The 14,464-nt window shown below is 34.2% G+C and overlaps 1 protein-coding gene across 1 annotated transcript in view; it reads right to left on the bottom strand.

Moving 5' to 3' along the window:
- Galntl6 (polypeptide N-acetylgalactosaminyltransferase-like 6) overlaps positions 1–14,464 on the bottom strand; it is an 823,803-nt gene that overhangs the window by 547,576 nt on the left and 261,763 nt on the right. The window contains exon 2 of the mRNA XM_013024941.1: positions 2,571–2,679. Within this exon, the coding sequence (XP_012880395.1) occupies positions 2,571–2,679 (109 nt within the window). The remainder of the gene's footprint in view (positions 1–2,570; positions 2,680–14,464) is intronic.

Genomic DNA, 14,464 nt, shown 5'->3' with positions numbered 1-14,464 from the left:
AAAAAAAGATACTGTACAGAGAGGTTACAGTTACACGAGTAAGGCAAAAAAAGATTAAATTTATTGCTTACAAATTCTAAAATAATTACCAATTGAAATACAGTGGCAAAACACAAAAATATTTTATTACAAAAATAATAATGCCTAAGATACGAATAATATTGGTAATAGCAACCCAGTGCAACATTAACTCTGTGTCTATCTTAATAATTTAAGTTTCATCGTACCTCTTTTGAAAACTAAATTGGATACCCTCATCCACAAGTCAATTAATATGCTTAGTGCTAATTCTAAAACAATAGACTATAATATCATAAAATCACAGTTCTTGTCTTCTTTGACTACTAGTTAAAGCTATTTTAAGAATATTGAATCATATTTATAATCTAGTTTATATGTAAGGACATAGATGTGCTAGAAAAGGATGGTGGGGGTAAGTTCTTAAGATATTTTCTTGACTTGCCTCTTTCCTATCTTTTCTTTTGTACAAAGGAGGTGCCATATACAAAACAATTTATGAATATAGTGGGTCTTGATCCCTGTTACCCCTTTAACATTCTCCCTTTTCATCCATTCCTTCCCTTACTTTCCCTAATTGTATGGTATATACAATGAATTCTTTAAAAATATTTTTATTATTTTTAAGTAGCTGTACAAGGAGTTGCATTCACCAAAGCAGTGTATGAATATAGTACATCTTGATCAATGTCATCCCTTTCAACATTCCCACTCATCCCTCCCCTTTATATCTTCATTTTAGGTTATGTATTGAATTCATTTTGTGCCATTTAACAGAGCAGTTGATTTGTACAATGCATCTTAATAGGTGTCCGCACTTCAACATCTTCACTCCCCTTTACCCAACGTATTATTGACTGCACCCCCACCCATCCCCTTCATTTGTCTACTCATCTCCGTTGGCCCCAACACCCCTCTTGAATGTTTCATTTCCTGGTACTTATTTCGTTGGAATTTGTGTTCATCTTTCTAAAGAATTATACTAGTTGAGCTCTCCACGGACTCCATTATACTTCAGTTAATACATTTGTAACCACTTGCATACCATCGAGGATGTTTACTTATAGATGTAGGTATGGTCTCTCTATCACAAATGAGGGAAACCAAGCAACCTTTATTTCTCTGTTTCTGGTTTACTCCCTTAATATAATGTTTCCAAGTCTTTCCATTCCTTACCAATGCCCATTTCCTAAAACTTAGAAGCAGTACATCTTGTTACCTTCCTATGTGTTCAGCAGCATATAACTTCCCTATACTATCCTCTTGCTAAGGAGACTTTGGGAAAGAAAGGTACACAATTTTCACTCATGAATAAGGATTTTAAAATGCTAAATAAAATTAATAGCAAATTGTATCCAAGGATAAATGAAAAGACAAATTTCATCCATAGCCACTAATGATTGGATTTGTCAAGAATTAATTGATAAAGTCAAGAAAGGTAAAAAATAAGAGGCTTAAGAAAAGGAGAAAGCTACTCAACTACTAAAGAAGTCACTTCTTTCATTCCTCACTGGTCATGTCAAGTATAAAGATGATGAAAAACCCAGATGGTGATCCTCTGAAAACAGAGAACATCTTTGGATCAAGCTAATTTCATTGAAGTTGAGGTGGAGGTATATTTAGCCAAAAGGTATATTGAGGTGGAGCTGTATTTAGCCAAAAAGAATGAAAGAAAGAAAAGAAGACTAGGTTAGCAATACCTAAAATAATGAAGCCCTGGAAATTTCCTGACTTTATAACATCCTCACTGCAGTTATCCTGAGGGGATGAGTTAAGTCTGGCCAAGAGGACTTTACACTGTAGGCAGTCACTGTTGTGTTGCTAGTTTGACCCAGATGCCATGCAGTACTCAGAGTTCAAATGTATCATCCCCAGAGTAGCTGTTGTCTTCCTGTGACATATTCACTACCAGAACCTAAAGAGCACCTGTGCTTGACTGAATAATAATGGTAGCATGAGCTACTCACTTTCACTGGATTTCTACCTAAATATCCTGAATTTGTGCTTACAACCACCTATTTTTTAGTCTTTCTAGAAGAATTTATTTCTCCCTGTCATTCTGTCCTCTAACTATAGTCCAGACAAGAAGTCTGCTACACATGCACAGACCACTAAACACTATTAAACTGCCAACCACAGTTCCCCAGCTGCTATGACTTATAAATAAATTGTTTTACCTCTTTACAATGCCAAAAAATGTACTTTGCATTCCAATTAGATTCACTTCAGCCTAAAATATATGTCAACCAGGTCACCTCTCATTGATAAATCCCGAGGTGCTTTCAAAGATTACTGAAAAGGAGTTTGAAAATACAAAATACCATAGATATCCAAAATAATTGTTTCCTGAAGCAAATTTTGGAAAGGCTGTTCAATATTTCTTTGTCTTTGAAATGTGAAGTCACTTTGGTTCTATCCAATGCTTGTCTCCAATACCTCCATGAGTCATACTTTAATGTGGGCAGAGGAAATGCTAATTTGAGATCTTCTGAGTGACAGATGAGACACTGCAGTAAGTAAAGTAGCACTTTGGCTTACACTGGACTTCATACCTGAGCGCATAGCCTCTTTCTGAATGCTTTCATAGTCATGCCAGTCCTTTCTTCTCAAACCATCTGTCCATGAATAGAATTGCCCATCTCCCAGGCCCAGTGGGTATGTCTGTGGAAAAGGAAAGTATTCAAGCATAAAAAGGAGGAATTTCCTTTTGCATGGTAGGTAAACACAGCCGGGCACATAACAGGCAATCAAAGAATATTTGTTAAATAAGTGAGTCTTCTGGGTATAGTGGAAAGAAAACTGTTGCTACTGACTGGAAAAAGCACACATTTTAAATTGTATTCCTTTACTTTTAAAAGGAGAGCATCCATGTCCCACAGGCTCTGCCACTTCCTGTTTTATTTGATCACAAAACATTAAAATTTCAGTGTGCTACCTCCTCTGAGCATAAATGCCTAGCTATGTTCAATTTCCTTAAATGTAAAGAATAGCACTGCCATCAATTTGGGTGTTACACTGAATTAATTTTGTTTGTGATGTATAAAGTTTCATCCTTTTTGATCAAGTACATTTGAATGGCTTTTAAGAATATTAGCAACCATTCATTGAATGCTCACTATGTGCCAGGTGCTATATTCAATATCTTACGTGCTTTTAATGCACAACTTAAGTTTTACACAAATATTGAATTTTAGTAGTAGTTTGGGGCTATAAATCCTCATCTTTTTGTGAAATAAACTGAGGCTCAATAACTATTGAAACCACCATGACACAGCCACGATGTAATCTCTGTTAGAACTGAAATTGTGGTTTTTAACAACTATTAAACACTTATTCCCTCTAGACTGCAGATAACATAATGCATGTTTACACTTAGCAATAAAATAGTTGCCCATTGATCATCTGTAGTCCACACATACTCTATCTGTTACCCACACCCAGTATGTTGTAATATCAACTTGAAAATTATCACTGTATATTGGAGAGGCTATTACTTTTTTATAGTATTCATTTTTGGCAAAGAGAAACAAAGTTATTTTAGATAAAACTTATTACCACAATCTTAGTAGTCAAGATAAAGTAAAACAAAATTCCATGCAACATACTATTTTTCTTTTTAAAATAAACAAGTAGTTGTAACCCCCAAAAAGAAAAAAAAAGGAGGAAAAATAAAATTAGGCAAAAGATGATTTTAGATAAGGAATTTTATTTAAGGAGCTTTTCTAAGGAAAATAACATACCCATTTCTCTTTCATTCTTTCTCTTTCTTTCTTTCTTTTCTTTCTTCCTTTCTTTCTCTCTCTCTTTCTTTTTTTTTTGTCTGTTGTGGGGCTTGAACTCTGGGCCTGGGCACTGTCCCTCAGCTTTTCAGCTCAAGGCTAGTGCTCTTCCACTTGAGACACAGCAACACTTTCAGTTTTCTGGTGGTTTATTGCAGATAAGAGTCTGATGGACTTTCCTGCCCCAGTTAACTTAGAACGGTGATCCTCAGCTCTCAGCCTCCTGAGTAGCTAGGATTACAGGCATGAGCCACTGATGTTTGGCTACATACCCATTTCTTAATTTTAAAGAATGCGAAGCTACTTACTTTTATCCTCTTATAGCTTACAAAAGGATCCACTTGTTTTGAATGAATAGTTTACAAAAAATAGTTTACAAAAAGAAGGAAGTAATATTAAAATTAGCAGAAAGATTTTCTAAATTGAGTGACTATAATTTGCATATTTCAATTATTATTTTAGTCATTTTGGTGGTAAATTCAGAAAAAAATAATTGGAAATGAGTAGAACAAAGTACAGAGAAGATAGTGAGCTAATGCAAAATACTAATAGTCATGGTTATAAATATGAAAAGAAATATGAAAACAGAATATCAAAAATATGAAGCATATAGTACAAATAGAAGAAAAACAAAAATAGTAATTGGAGAGATGTATAGCATATATTTTAAAGCCAATAGTCTTCTATTTTTTATTATGTCTAAATAGTTATACAAAACACAGCCTATTTTTCTAATTGCTATGGATCTTACGATTACATAGATTGTTAAAGATAGAAAAACGTAAGAAGTTACAAACAATCAAATAACTTTGAGTATGTGACCTGTATTTTGTTTAGTTATTCATGTAAGGTGTTAAAAACTGAGCAACAGTAAACATTTTTATTGACTGTTATGGATAATACCACTGTACAAATGTGACTTTCTGATCAACAAAGTCTTGTGCTTGTGTGTGCTGTGCATTTACTGGTTCCTCAGTAGACTCTGTTTGCCTATTAGGCAGAGAATTCTTAGTAACCAAAATTACAAAGTATTGAGTACAAAGTTTACTTTGTCCAGGAAACAGATAATTGAATTAATGATAACCTTTCTTGAAAAATCTGGAACTATTAGAAAAGCAGGATATTTTTGCCACTGAATATTGAAAGTACTAAAAACATTGAGTATTTCTGGAGGTGGGTTAAAGGCAAAAGACTAAATTTATACATATATATTATATTATATATACATATATATTATATGTGCATCTATCTATATAAATATATTATATAATACTACATATTCTATATTACATTCAATATCATATCATGTTATATTGTATTATTATTGTTCATAATATTGCATCTTGTATTTTATTGTGTATATATATATATATATATTTCTAGAAATCCCTTGAACGTTCCTGTGTTCAATTGCAATTGCAATAAAGAAGATTCCTGAAGACCATCACTGAACTCATTACTGGTAGCTTAATAGAGTAGGAAAGAATGAAACAAGTAATAGTTTGGCTACTAGAAAAGAGGACACCAAGTTACATTGAAAAGTGGAGTTCTAAGTCCATCCACATTCCAAGCATTATTATTTTACTAATTAGCCTATGTTCTCTCAATTGATTTCCAGAAGTTTGTCAACTCAGTGAAAAGAAGAAGAGGAGGAGAAGGAGGGAAGGAAGAAGAGGATGAAGAGAAAGAGGAGGAGGAGAGGAGGAATACAGAAAGAGAGAAATTGATATCTCAAGAACTATAATAAAACTTGGGCGCTGGTGGCTCATGCCTCTATCCTAGCTACTCAGGAAGCTGAGATCTGAGGATCAGGGTTCAAAGACAGCCTGAGCAAGAAAGTCTTTGAGACTCCTATCTCCAATAAACCAGCAGAAAACCGGAAGTGACACAATGGCGCAAATGGTAGAGTGCTCGCCTTGAGCTGAAGAGCACAGGGACAGGGCCTCAGCCCAGAGTTCAAGCCCCATGACCTAAAATAATAAAAATGAGGCATGGCAGTGAATCCATACTCCACTAGTTGTATATTTAGTAACTATGCAGGACATTCTCTAACAAGACCTTGTCTACAGTAGAGCTTAGTTTATTATTTTCATCACTTATTCATAAGCATGAGTAGGCAGTCAAGGATTAAGCAGCATCTGAGAGAATTTTCATTGTAAAATTCAGAATCCAAAAGTTAACAAAGACATAACAAACTTGATGAAGCAAATGCAATCTGAACCAAAAAAAAAAAAGGTTAAGAAAAATCAACATTTAATTTTCTCAAAGTCAAAGAAAGAGTGTGATGCTACAATATATGATTTGGGATAAGAGGTGAATTAAAGTACAAAGTAATTGTTTCTGTAATAGAGCATCAGATAAGGGAAAAAATGGAAAAGATAAACAACTATGAGAATATCTGAAAGCAAGTAATAGAATAAAAATATATGACCGACATATTTGCCTAGAGAATCAAGTATTCCAGTGGAGAAAGAACAAGGGCATTTCTGGGCAACACTGTAGGTTTCAAAGCATCATTTCACTTAAGAGTTGTTAAGTAAAACAATGAACCAAAAGCAAGTCCCAAACAAAAATCCTTGGGTTTCCATGTGCATCTGTGTTCTTGAGCAAGAAGTTTTGAGATCCTAACATTTTATGACAGCAGAAGAATGAGGGGGAAGTAGACATGTGACGCTGTAATAGGTGCATATGAACACGTGTGGGACAAACACCCCTTCATCTTCATGCATGACCCTCCCTGCCTCTGCATTACCCAGCAAGGTGTTAGAAATTCCTCATCCTGACTTATATGCACCTAACAGGAAACTTAGGGTAGAAGAGAAAGACAGAGATATGGGTGGAAACAACTTTTTCTGTATGATTTTTGAGGGTTAAAAGTAGTTGAAGGGCTGGGAATGTGGCTTAGTGGTAGAGTGCTCACCTAGTATGCATAATGCCCTGGGTTCGATTCCTCAGTACCACATAAACAGCAATAAAAACTGCGCTATGGCACAAGTGGTAAAGTGGTAGCCTTGAGCAAGAGAAGCTCAGGCATGGTGTTGAGGCTCCACGACAAGTGCCAGGATTGGCAAAAAAAAAGTGGTTGAACACTTCTGTGAACAGGAAAATAAACCAATTATCACACTAAGACAGGTGCAAACTCTTTAGAACAACATGGACCTGAAGAATCTCATACCTAGAGCTTATGATCTGTAGAGGGATTTGTTGTGTTTATATCTTTTTATCTACCAGAAATGTGTATGAGCAAAAACTAAATCAATCCCAATACATTTGGAAAGAACCATCTTGATCCTGAAAGCTTAACCATCCAGTAAATGATCCATTAGTATTTTGACCTTTCCTTTCACATGAGCAGTCTCCGGAGTCCATATCCATTTGCTGCTTTCCTGGGTTATCATATCTGCATGATTATAGAAGTACAGATCCATTTACTCTGACCTTGTAAAATAAATACAAAGAAGATTGTGCCTTCATGAGGCATCTATTTCAGATCCATCATTAGGTCGGCCATTTACTTGTGAAGGCTCTTTCAGCTCTTCACCTTATTCATTTGTCAAGTCACCTCAAATAATTAACTTGAAAAATATCAGGGATAAGAGAGACATATTCTATTAAGTAGAAACTACATGTAGTAGTAAGAGCTGGATCACAGAGCTAATAAAAATAATATACCTTTGAATGTCAAGAGAAAATATTTCCAAGAGTAAAATATTACCCATAGGCAATGCATTTATTGGAGGTAACAAATGCCCCATATAAACAGTGATGAAATATGGTACTGGAAATCTAAGATATACTGTTCTAAGGATTACTGAACTCTGAGGTTAAGCTACTACTGTTATTAACTTTTACAGAATGTTAAACTATCTCCCAAAAGCTGTCTGTCTGAGAAAATCTGGTGAATAAGAAGTACTTGCTTCTTGTCTCTTCAGTTAGAGCAATCTCGTTTATCATAACTGCAGGCAGGAATGACACTGTATCTTTGAAGAAGATTGCTTACATTCCAAAGCCTGTTTGGGGTGTATAAATCAACCAACCAGTGGACTTTTACTCCCACAATCGACTTTACATGTAGCAGTCTATGTGTTCCTAGGAAAACAAGACAAAGTGGAAGAACTCTCAATTCAGGATTAGATGATATAAAATTAGTTTTAAACTGTAGGGGGGGGGTGGAAATCTACATTTACTCTAGTTTGCTCAGTAAACTCTATATGAAATCAGTTTAAAAGAAATAATATTTTCTTCACCTGGCTTCACAGGGCTTTGAAGTAGTAAATCAGAGAAAGTATGTGAAAGCTACTACATTATCACAAGGCAATATGAAAAGGTGAATTGTTTTTAACTGTTTATGTAAATTTTATACATATTTACTCTGGAAAAATTGTAACATGTGCATTAAGCAAATCATAAATTATGTGAGCCAAACTTCACTAAAGTAGATTCTACATGAATATCTTGATGGATATAAAATCTTAGCTGGTATAATAAAATTTCCAATACATTGAAGAAGTCACCTCAGATTCTATTTTTTACCATTCAGGGGGCTTGAACTCAGGGCCTAGGTGTTGTTCCTGAGCTCTTCAGCTCAAGATTAGAGCTCTACCACTTGAGCCACAGTGCCACTTCCTGTTTTCTGGTAGTTAATTGAAGATAAAAGTCTCACAGACATTCCTGCTTGGGCTGGCTTTGAACCGTGATTCTCAGAACTCATCCTTCTGAGTAGCTAGGATCACAGGCATGAGCCACTGATGCCAGCATTAAGATATGTTTTAAGAAAATAGGATATACTGAAAACAATATATATTGCAGCTTACATTGGTGGGAGAAGTAGATAGCAGGTATTTTTCTAGTGTAACTATAACCCCTTAAGAACTCAGTGCTGAACTAGAGTTCTTAAAGTTTAAGTTTACCTAGCTCTTAGAAAGGACTCAGAGTCAAATAACTTGAGATTGCCAAATGTTAGAAGAGTGGGTTCTGGTAGCTAGTATAAGAGTCGTGCTCTGATTTTGTTTGAGGGTAGTTAAAATCGCTAGATGGCTTGACACTCAGAACAGAGTTTATTCCACGGATAGACTGTTTCATGGACCACACAATTGAAGTTTTATGAAATGGTATCAATGAATAATGTTAGTCTTTATTGTACATGTTGGTTTATGGAATTTGTTTGCAAGTAAAAGCTTCTACCACACTCCTGTTATTTTTAAAATGCCAACATTTTATTTTAAATGGCTATATTCATGTAGTACAAAATAGACACAATTCGAAAGTTCTAACATCTTTTATGTTATGTTGTAATTGCCCTGAAATTATTATTTTAAATCAAATAGTTTCTTCTGCAGTTAGCAAGAAATTTAAACATCATATTTTTTTGTATGGACAAAAGTCAGATCACACCTATTTTATGATTTCTCAAGGTGCTTATGAAGAATTTCAAAAGATCCCTTCATGTTTAGACTAAAAAAGAATATATAGTAGCTAAAATATATATTAGCTATTAAAGAACATATATATGCATTAAGATCCTTTATATTCTGAATTGTCACTTAAAATTCATTCTCAAGTTTCATTAACATAACTGGAATTATTAGCAAGACATCTCTTATTAAGTGACTAAAAGGACTAGGAACAAACTCTTCTAAAGTGAATACAGAATAGTATTGGGAGTAACTTTATTGGTTAATAGAAAGAGGCTGAGAGTGCATTCTAAAACCCTGTCTCACATGAGAGCAGGTTAAGAACTCAGCAGCACTCCTAATCCCGCTGATATATTCAATTTCCATCTAAGCATTTGATGTAAGATAGTTGTGTTACTGACCCTCAAAATTACTATAATCGTTTCTTGTATTCATCGCAACAGAATTTCCTTAGCTCAGCAGGAAAGTCCTCCAGAACCCTGATTGTCATGCAGTGGCTGGTATACCTTGGTGCAGTATTGAGGAGAGAAGCATGCTGCAAATGTGAGACATTTGCTGAGAAAATATTTTCCATCTGAGAACATTCTTTTGGTGATCCCTAAAGGAAAATAGCTAAGGCAGGGGAGGGGGGGGAAAGGGGAAAAGGAAAAAAGCCCTAAAGAACAAAGGAAAATTTAGCCTGGAAATGGACAGCATTGTAGGGGAAATGTAAAATCAATGGAAGATTATTTCCAAAGAAAGCATATTATATTACTCATCAAGAATTACTTCCCCTTCTGTATGGTGAATCCATAAACTTGCAGTTTGTTGTTGGGGGGGGGCTAGTAATCCTGAGTTTCATGACCTCTTCAACTTTTCTTCCATGATAAATCATAGGGTGTAGCTAGACTTGCACCATATCAATTATTCCAGGAGTAAACATAGCATCCTCAGTGATCCTCAAGAAGCAATATTATCTTAAACTATTATTCTATTTCCTTATTAATCTGAACTCAGTATGCTGAGTCGAAAAAGAAATAGACAACAGACAAAGAAGAAATGGGTGTTAAGAGAATAAATAATGGTCATGGTAAGTGTTGATAGTAATAAACAAAAGAAAATGGTATCACTTCAATCTCCAACTTGCAGGTCATGAGTGTGATTTTATATATTACTCAAAATGTAATATTGATAGCACTAGACACAGAGTCACAACTAAGGTTATCTTAAGATGTGATATCAATGGGCAAGATATTAATTTCATTATCCTATAATATCACTGGTACCATCACTCTTAACACTGGCTATCGTTTTCCCAGAAACTGTCATAAAAATCACCACAAACGTAGACAAGGCCTTAGCATTCCCTTCAGTGAAGTTTGTTCTACTATGTTTTATTGGTATTATAAATGGTGTTTATAGGGATATTAATGTTTTTTTATCAATTCATATATGTAAACTTCATGTCTGAGACTCAAACATACTTTTGGCTTCTGCTATTATTTTAATCTCATTCATTCTTTGGAAAACTTAGTAAAATAATGAGAACTGTAATTATTAACAGTATTAGCTCTCTAGCAAATCAGCAAACTTGGAAAACATTTCTTTATTTCCCTTGCAATCTAAAAGGTTAAGTGAATTAACAGTGATTCAAACACATTGTTTCCTAATCTAGAGCACAGTGAATTCATAGCCTGCTCCCCCACCACTGTCCCTCCCATTCATAATTTTGCTATGTACCTCAGGCTGGCCTTGAACTTGTGATCCGCCTACCTCAGTCTGCTAACTTCTGAAATTGCAGGTATATGTTATTATCAATATCTATAGCTGGTGGAATATTACTCAATCATTCAAGTGTCAGTCAACAGATATTTATTGAATACCTGGAATATTGGAATCAGACAAAAGTGCAGCCTGAGACATCATAGTCTTATAGAAAGAGACAATGATTCATTCAGTCTCTAATAATTGAGGCAATACTTTATGTCTGACGTTGTTTTAGGTACTTTCAATTTACTAGTGAATAAAACAGACAATGATATCTGTCCTTGAGAAGCTAACATCCTAGAAATGAGGTATCAAAATATTAAACAAGTAAATGCTCTAATATTACTTTTATTGAGGTATTTCATATTTTATTTATGTATTGTGGGAGGACAAAGTAAGTTAGAGGCTTGTTAAATTTAGCATACACACTAAGTTAAAGTATCTAAGACCCAGAATGAAAAACACATTGTATCCTCCAATGAATAGCAATATGTTCCCACTTAAAGATTTCAATTTGGAAATATACTTAGAGAAAGTATTTTGCTTAAATGCAAAGACCTGTTGTTATAAAGAAAGCAAACAGAAGTGCCAAAGCCTTGAAAATCAAGACCAGATTATTTTTTTAACAGTATTGGCTCTCTAGCAAACGTGTAATTTGTTTATAGTGTTCCAGGGAGAGAAATAATCACCACTTCCATAAACACCAAATGATAAAATGTCACGACTTGACAAGTAGAAGAAAAAGCACTTAAAATCTAAATCTTAAAAGGGTCTTAGACTATGACTTTCACAGCTGATTATTTCAAATGCCAGCAAAGATGTTTTCTAAGCTCTTAATTTAGAGTTTCTTGTTCAACAGATTGTAGACATGAGAGACAATAGATCATTGTGTTTTCCTGTGCTCTGTACTCTGAAAATAATTCACTATGGGAAAGCAATTTTGATTATTATAATTACAGCATTCAGTAGAAACATTTTTTAAAATTAGAACTAAATTTGAAACAGTTCGCATTATAGAATGTGGATATGAAATTGAATAGCACATTAAATATTCAAAATGGTGTATTAGCATTATAACTGAAAGACTTGAAACAAACCAATTCTATATAAAGAAGTTTCCTTAAGGAAGACCAAATACAGAGAAAAGACTAAACATAAACCTGAAGTTATTTATATGCACAAAAATAACAAGTACTACACATAACCCATATCTTCAGATTAATCTAGTAAAGGCTTCCTACTGTATTCCAGTCAATAATACTGTATCCTACAGGAATATGAAGTAATAATTCTGCTGCTTTTGCACAAATATAAAACAACTTTAAAATTAGGTGAATGGTTGTTGGATGGGAGGTATCAGGTCACAGTGAGTTTAGGAAAAAATGTTGGAGAGGGACTAGAATGTCCTATTTGAAAATAAATACAATTGTGAGATTTAGGTAAAAATTTGTGCTTAATATAAAAATAGATATTCTACATATAATTGTTTATTGAATATGCTAATACATATTGTATATAAATATATTATAAATGCACACACAATATGTTTATAAGTATATGCATAATACATGTAAAGATAGAGAGAAAGATTGCTGTAAGAGTAGGTTGTTACAAAGAGAAGTCTGACTCTCATAAGTGGACTTTGACACACACAGCTATTGTTTTTGGCTTTCCTAGATGAGTTGGATAGTATGAAGCCTTTGCTAGAGGTCCAGAAGAGGCTAGTGCCATGTTCTTGGACTGCTCAGCCTCTAGAAGATGAATTAAACCAAACAAAGCTTTCTTCTTTATGAAATACCCTGTCTTAGGTATTCTGCTACAGCATCAACTATGCAAATTCACTTTTGCCCTGTGATTTGTGCAAGCCAAGGGGCTTGCAGGGCAATAACCCTGCTATCATTATTTACAAATGTCGTATTAGTGATCTTCGAAGAAATGGGTGATGCTGTGAATAAACAAGCATCATACCAGATAAGCCTGGCACAACTTCTAACGTAGAATGTACAGAAATTCTCATAAATAAAAAGAAATAAATCAGCCCCCCAAGGCAAATTCCTATCATGATGGAGATCAGTGTGAAACAAAGGCAACCCCAAAGCAGCTTGCAAATATGAAACAAAATGTATATGAGTATGATCATACTCATGTAGACAAGTGATTGAATAAATGTGGCAGAGATAGTCATTTTAGAAGGATTCCAAATAAGTTATATACATTTTTTATTCCTGAGTATGTGGAAGGTAGCTTTCTATTCCTTACATAATGGCTCATAATGACTTCTTCCCAAAGGCACATTACAACTGAGTGGGATTGGTGGCGAGAATAACTTTACTATGGGGAGAAATGACCAATAGTGCTTTAGCCAAGTGATCACCAACAACATGAGTACTGAGAAGCCTTGCTGATATTTACTATGCCCTTTTAATAAGATGTGATGAGTTAGTATCATCTCTTTGGACATGCTCTGCTACAATTACAAATTGCATGCCATTGCTCTCAAAATTGTCAAGGTCATCAGGAAAAAGAAATGTCTGAGAAACTATCATGTCCTGGAGAAGCCAAAAGAGAAATGATGAAAATTGTGATGCATTAATCAAGGAGGCATGGTGGAATTCAAAAAGGGTATCAGAACTAAGGAGACAGGAAGAGTATGGGTTTTAATGAATAACATGTATCAATATTGGGACAGTCTTTGTAACAAATATACCCTAGTAATTTAAGAGTTTAATAATAAAATGAAAACCTTTAGAATGTATAAGGGCCTGTTACTAAGTACAATAGTTATAAAAATTTAAAACTTTCAGAACTCTCTTTACAAATGCTCTTGGAACTTTATTAATGTTTATAGTATTTTATGTGATTAAATCAATCCATATACTGGAGTGTTGTGTACTTGCTTATTCAATTCGTGGTACTTGTTATCATTTCCCATTCTTTACTATGATGTATATTATCATAATTAATAACTGCTAAGTAAATAATGAGGATAGATGACATGGGTTTTCTTTGTGTTGTGCTAGTTTGCATTTAGATGATGATAAACTATTCATTTTAATTATTTTTATTTGCTCACTTGTCTTGATACCTTTTAAAATTCTAATACATCAAGGAGTCTTTTTGCCAGCTTGACCGGGAAATAGAAAACAGTTCAGTAAAATGAATTTGTGGCAAGGCAGACATATAAATTTTTGAGTGAAATGAACATTAATATAGCAGTTTTCACTTCTGTTTCTTCAGTAGGCTATGAATAAATAAATGAAGCAGTCTTACTAATCTAATTTCTTGCTATGATGCTATGTTATTATTCCTATAAGAAAAGAAAGCAAAGAAAGTTTATTTCAATTTCATTACCATTTTGGACACCTGTTAAATGGTTGGACACTAATGTTGACCTGCTTTTGATTTTTGTTGTTCTTACCTTCTGTGATTCTTTAAAATATACTATGAGAATGAAAAGGACTAATCATTAATTTCTTTGGGTTAATCTGATTTCCATTTCTTAGAAAG

Source organism: Dipodomys ordii, unplaced genomic scaffold (genome assembly GCF_000151885.1).
Source record: "Dipodomys ordii isolate 6190 unplaced genomic scaffold, Dord_2.0 Scaffold4, whole genome shotgun sequence".
In the NCBI taxonomy this organism is placed as follows: domain Eukaryota; kingdom Metazoa; phylum Chordata; class Mammalia; order Rodentia; family Heteromyidae; genus Dipodomys; species Dipodomys ordii.
The sequence above is the reverse complement of the archived record's forward strand: the minus strand, read 5'-3'. Positions and strand labels throughout refer to the sequence as shown.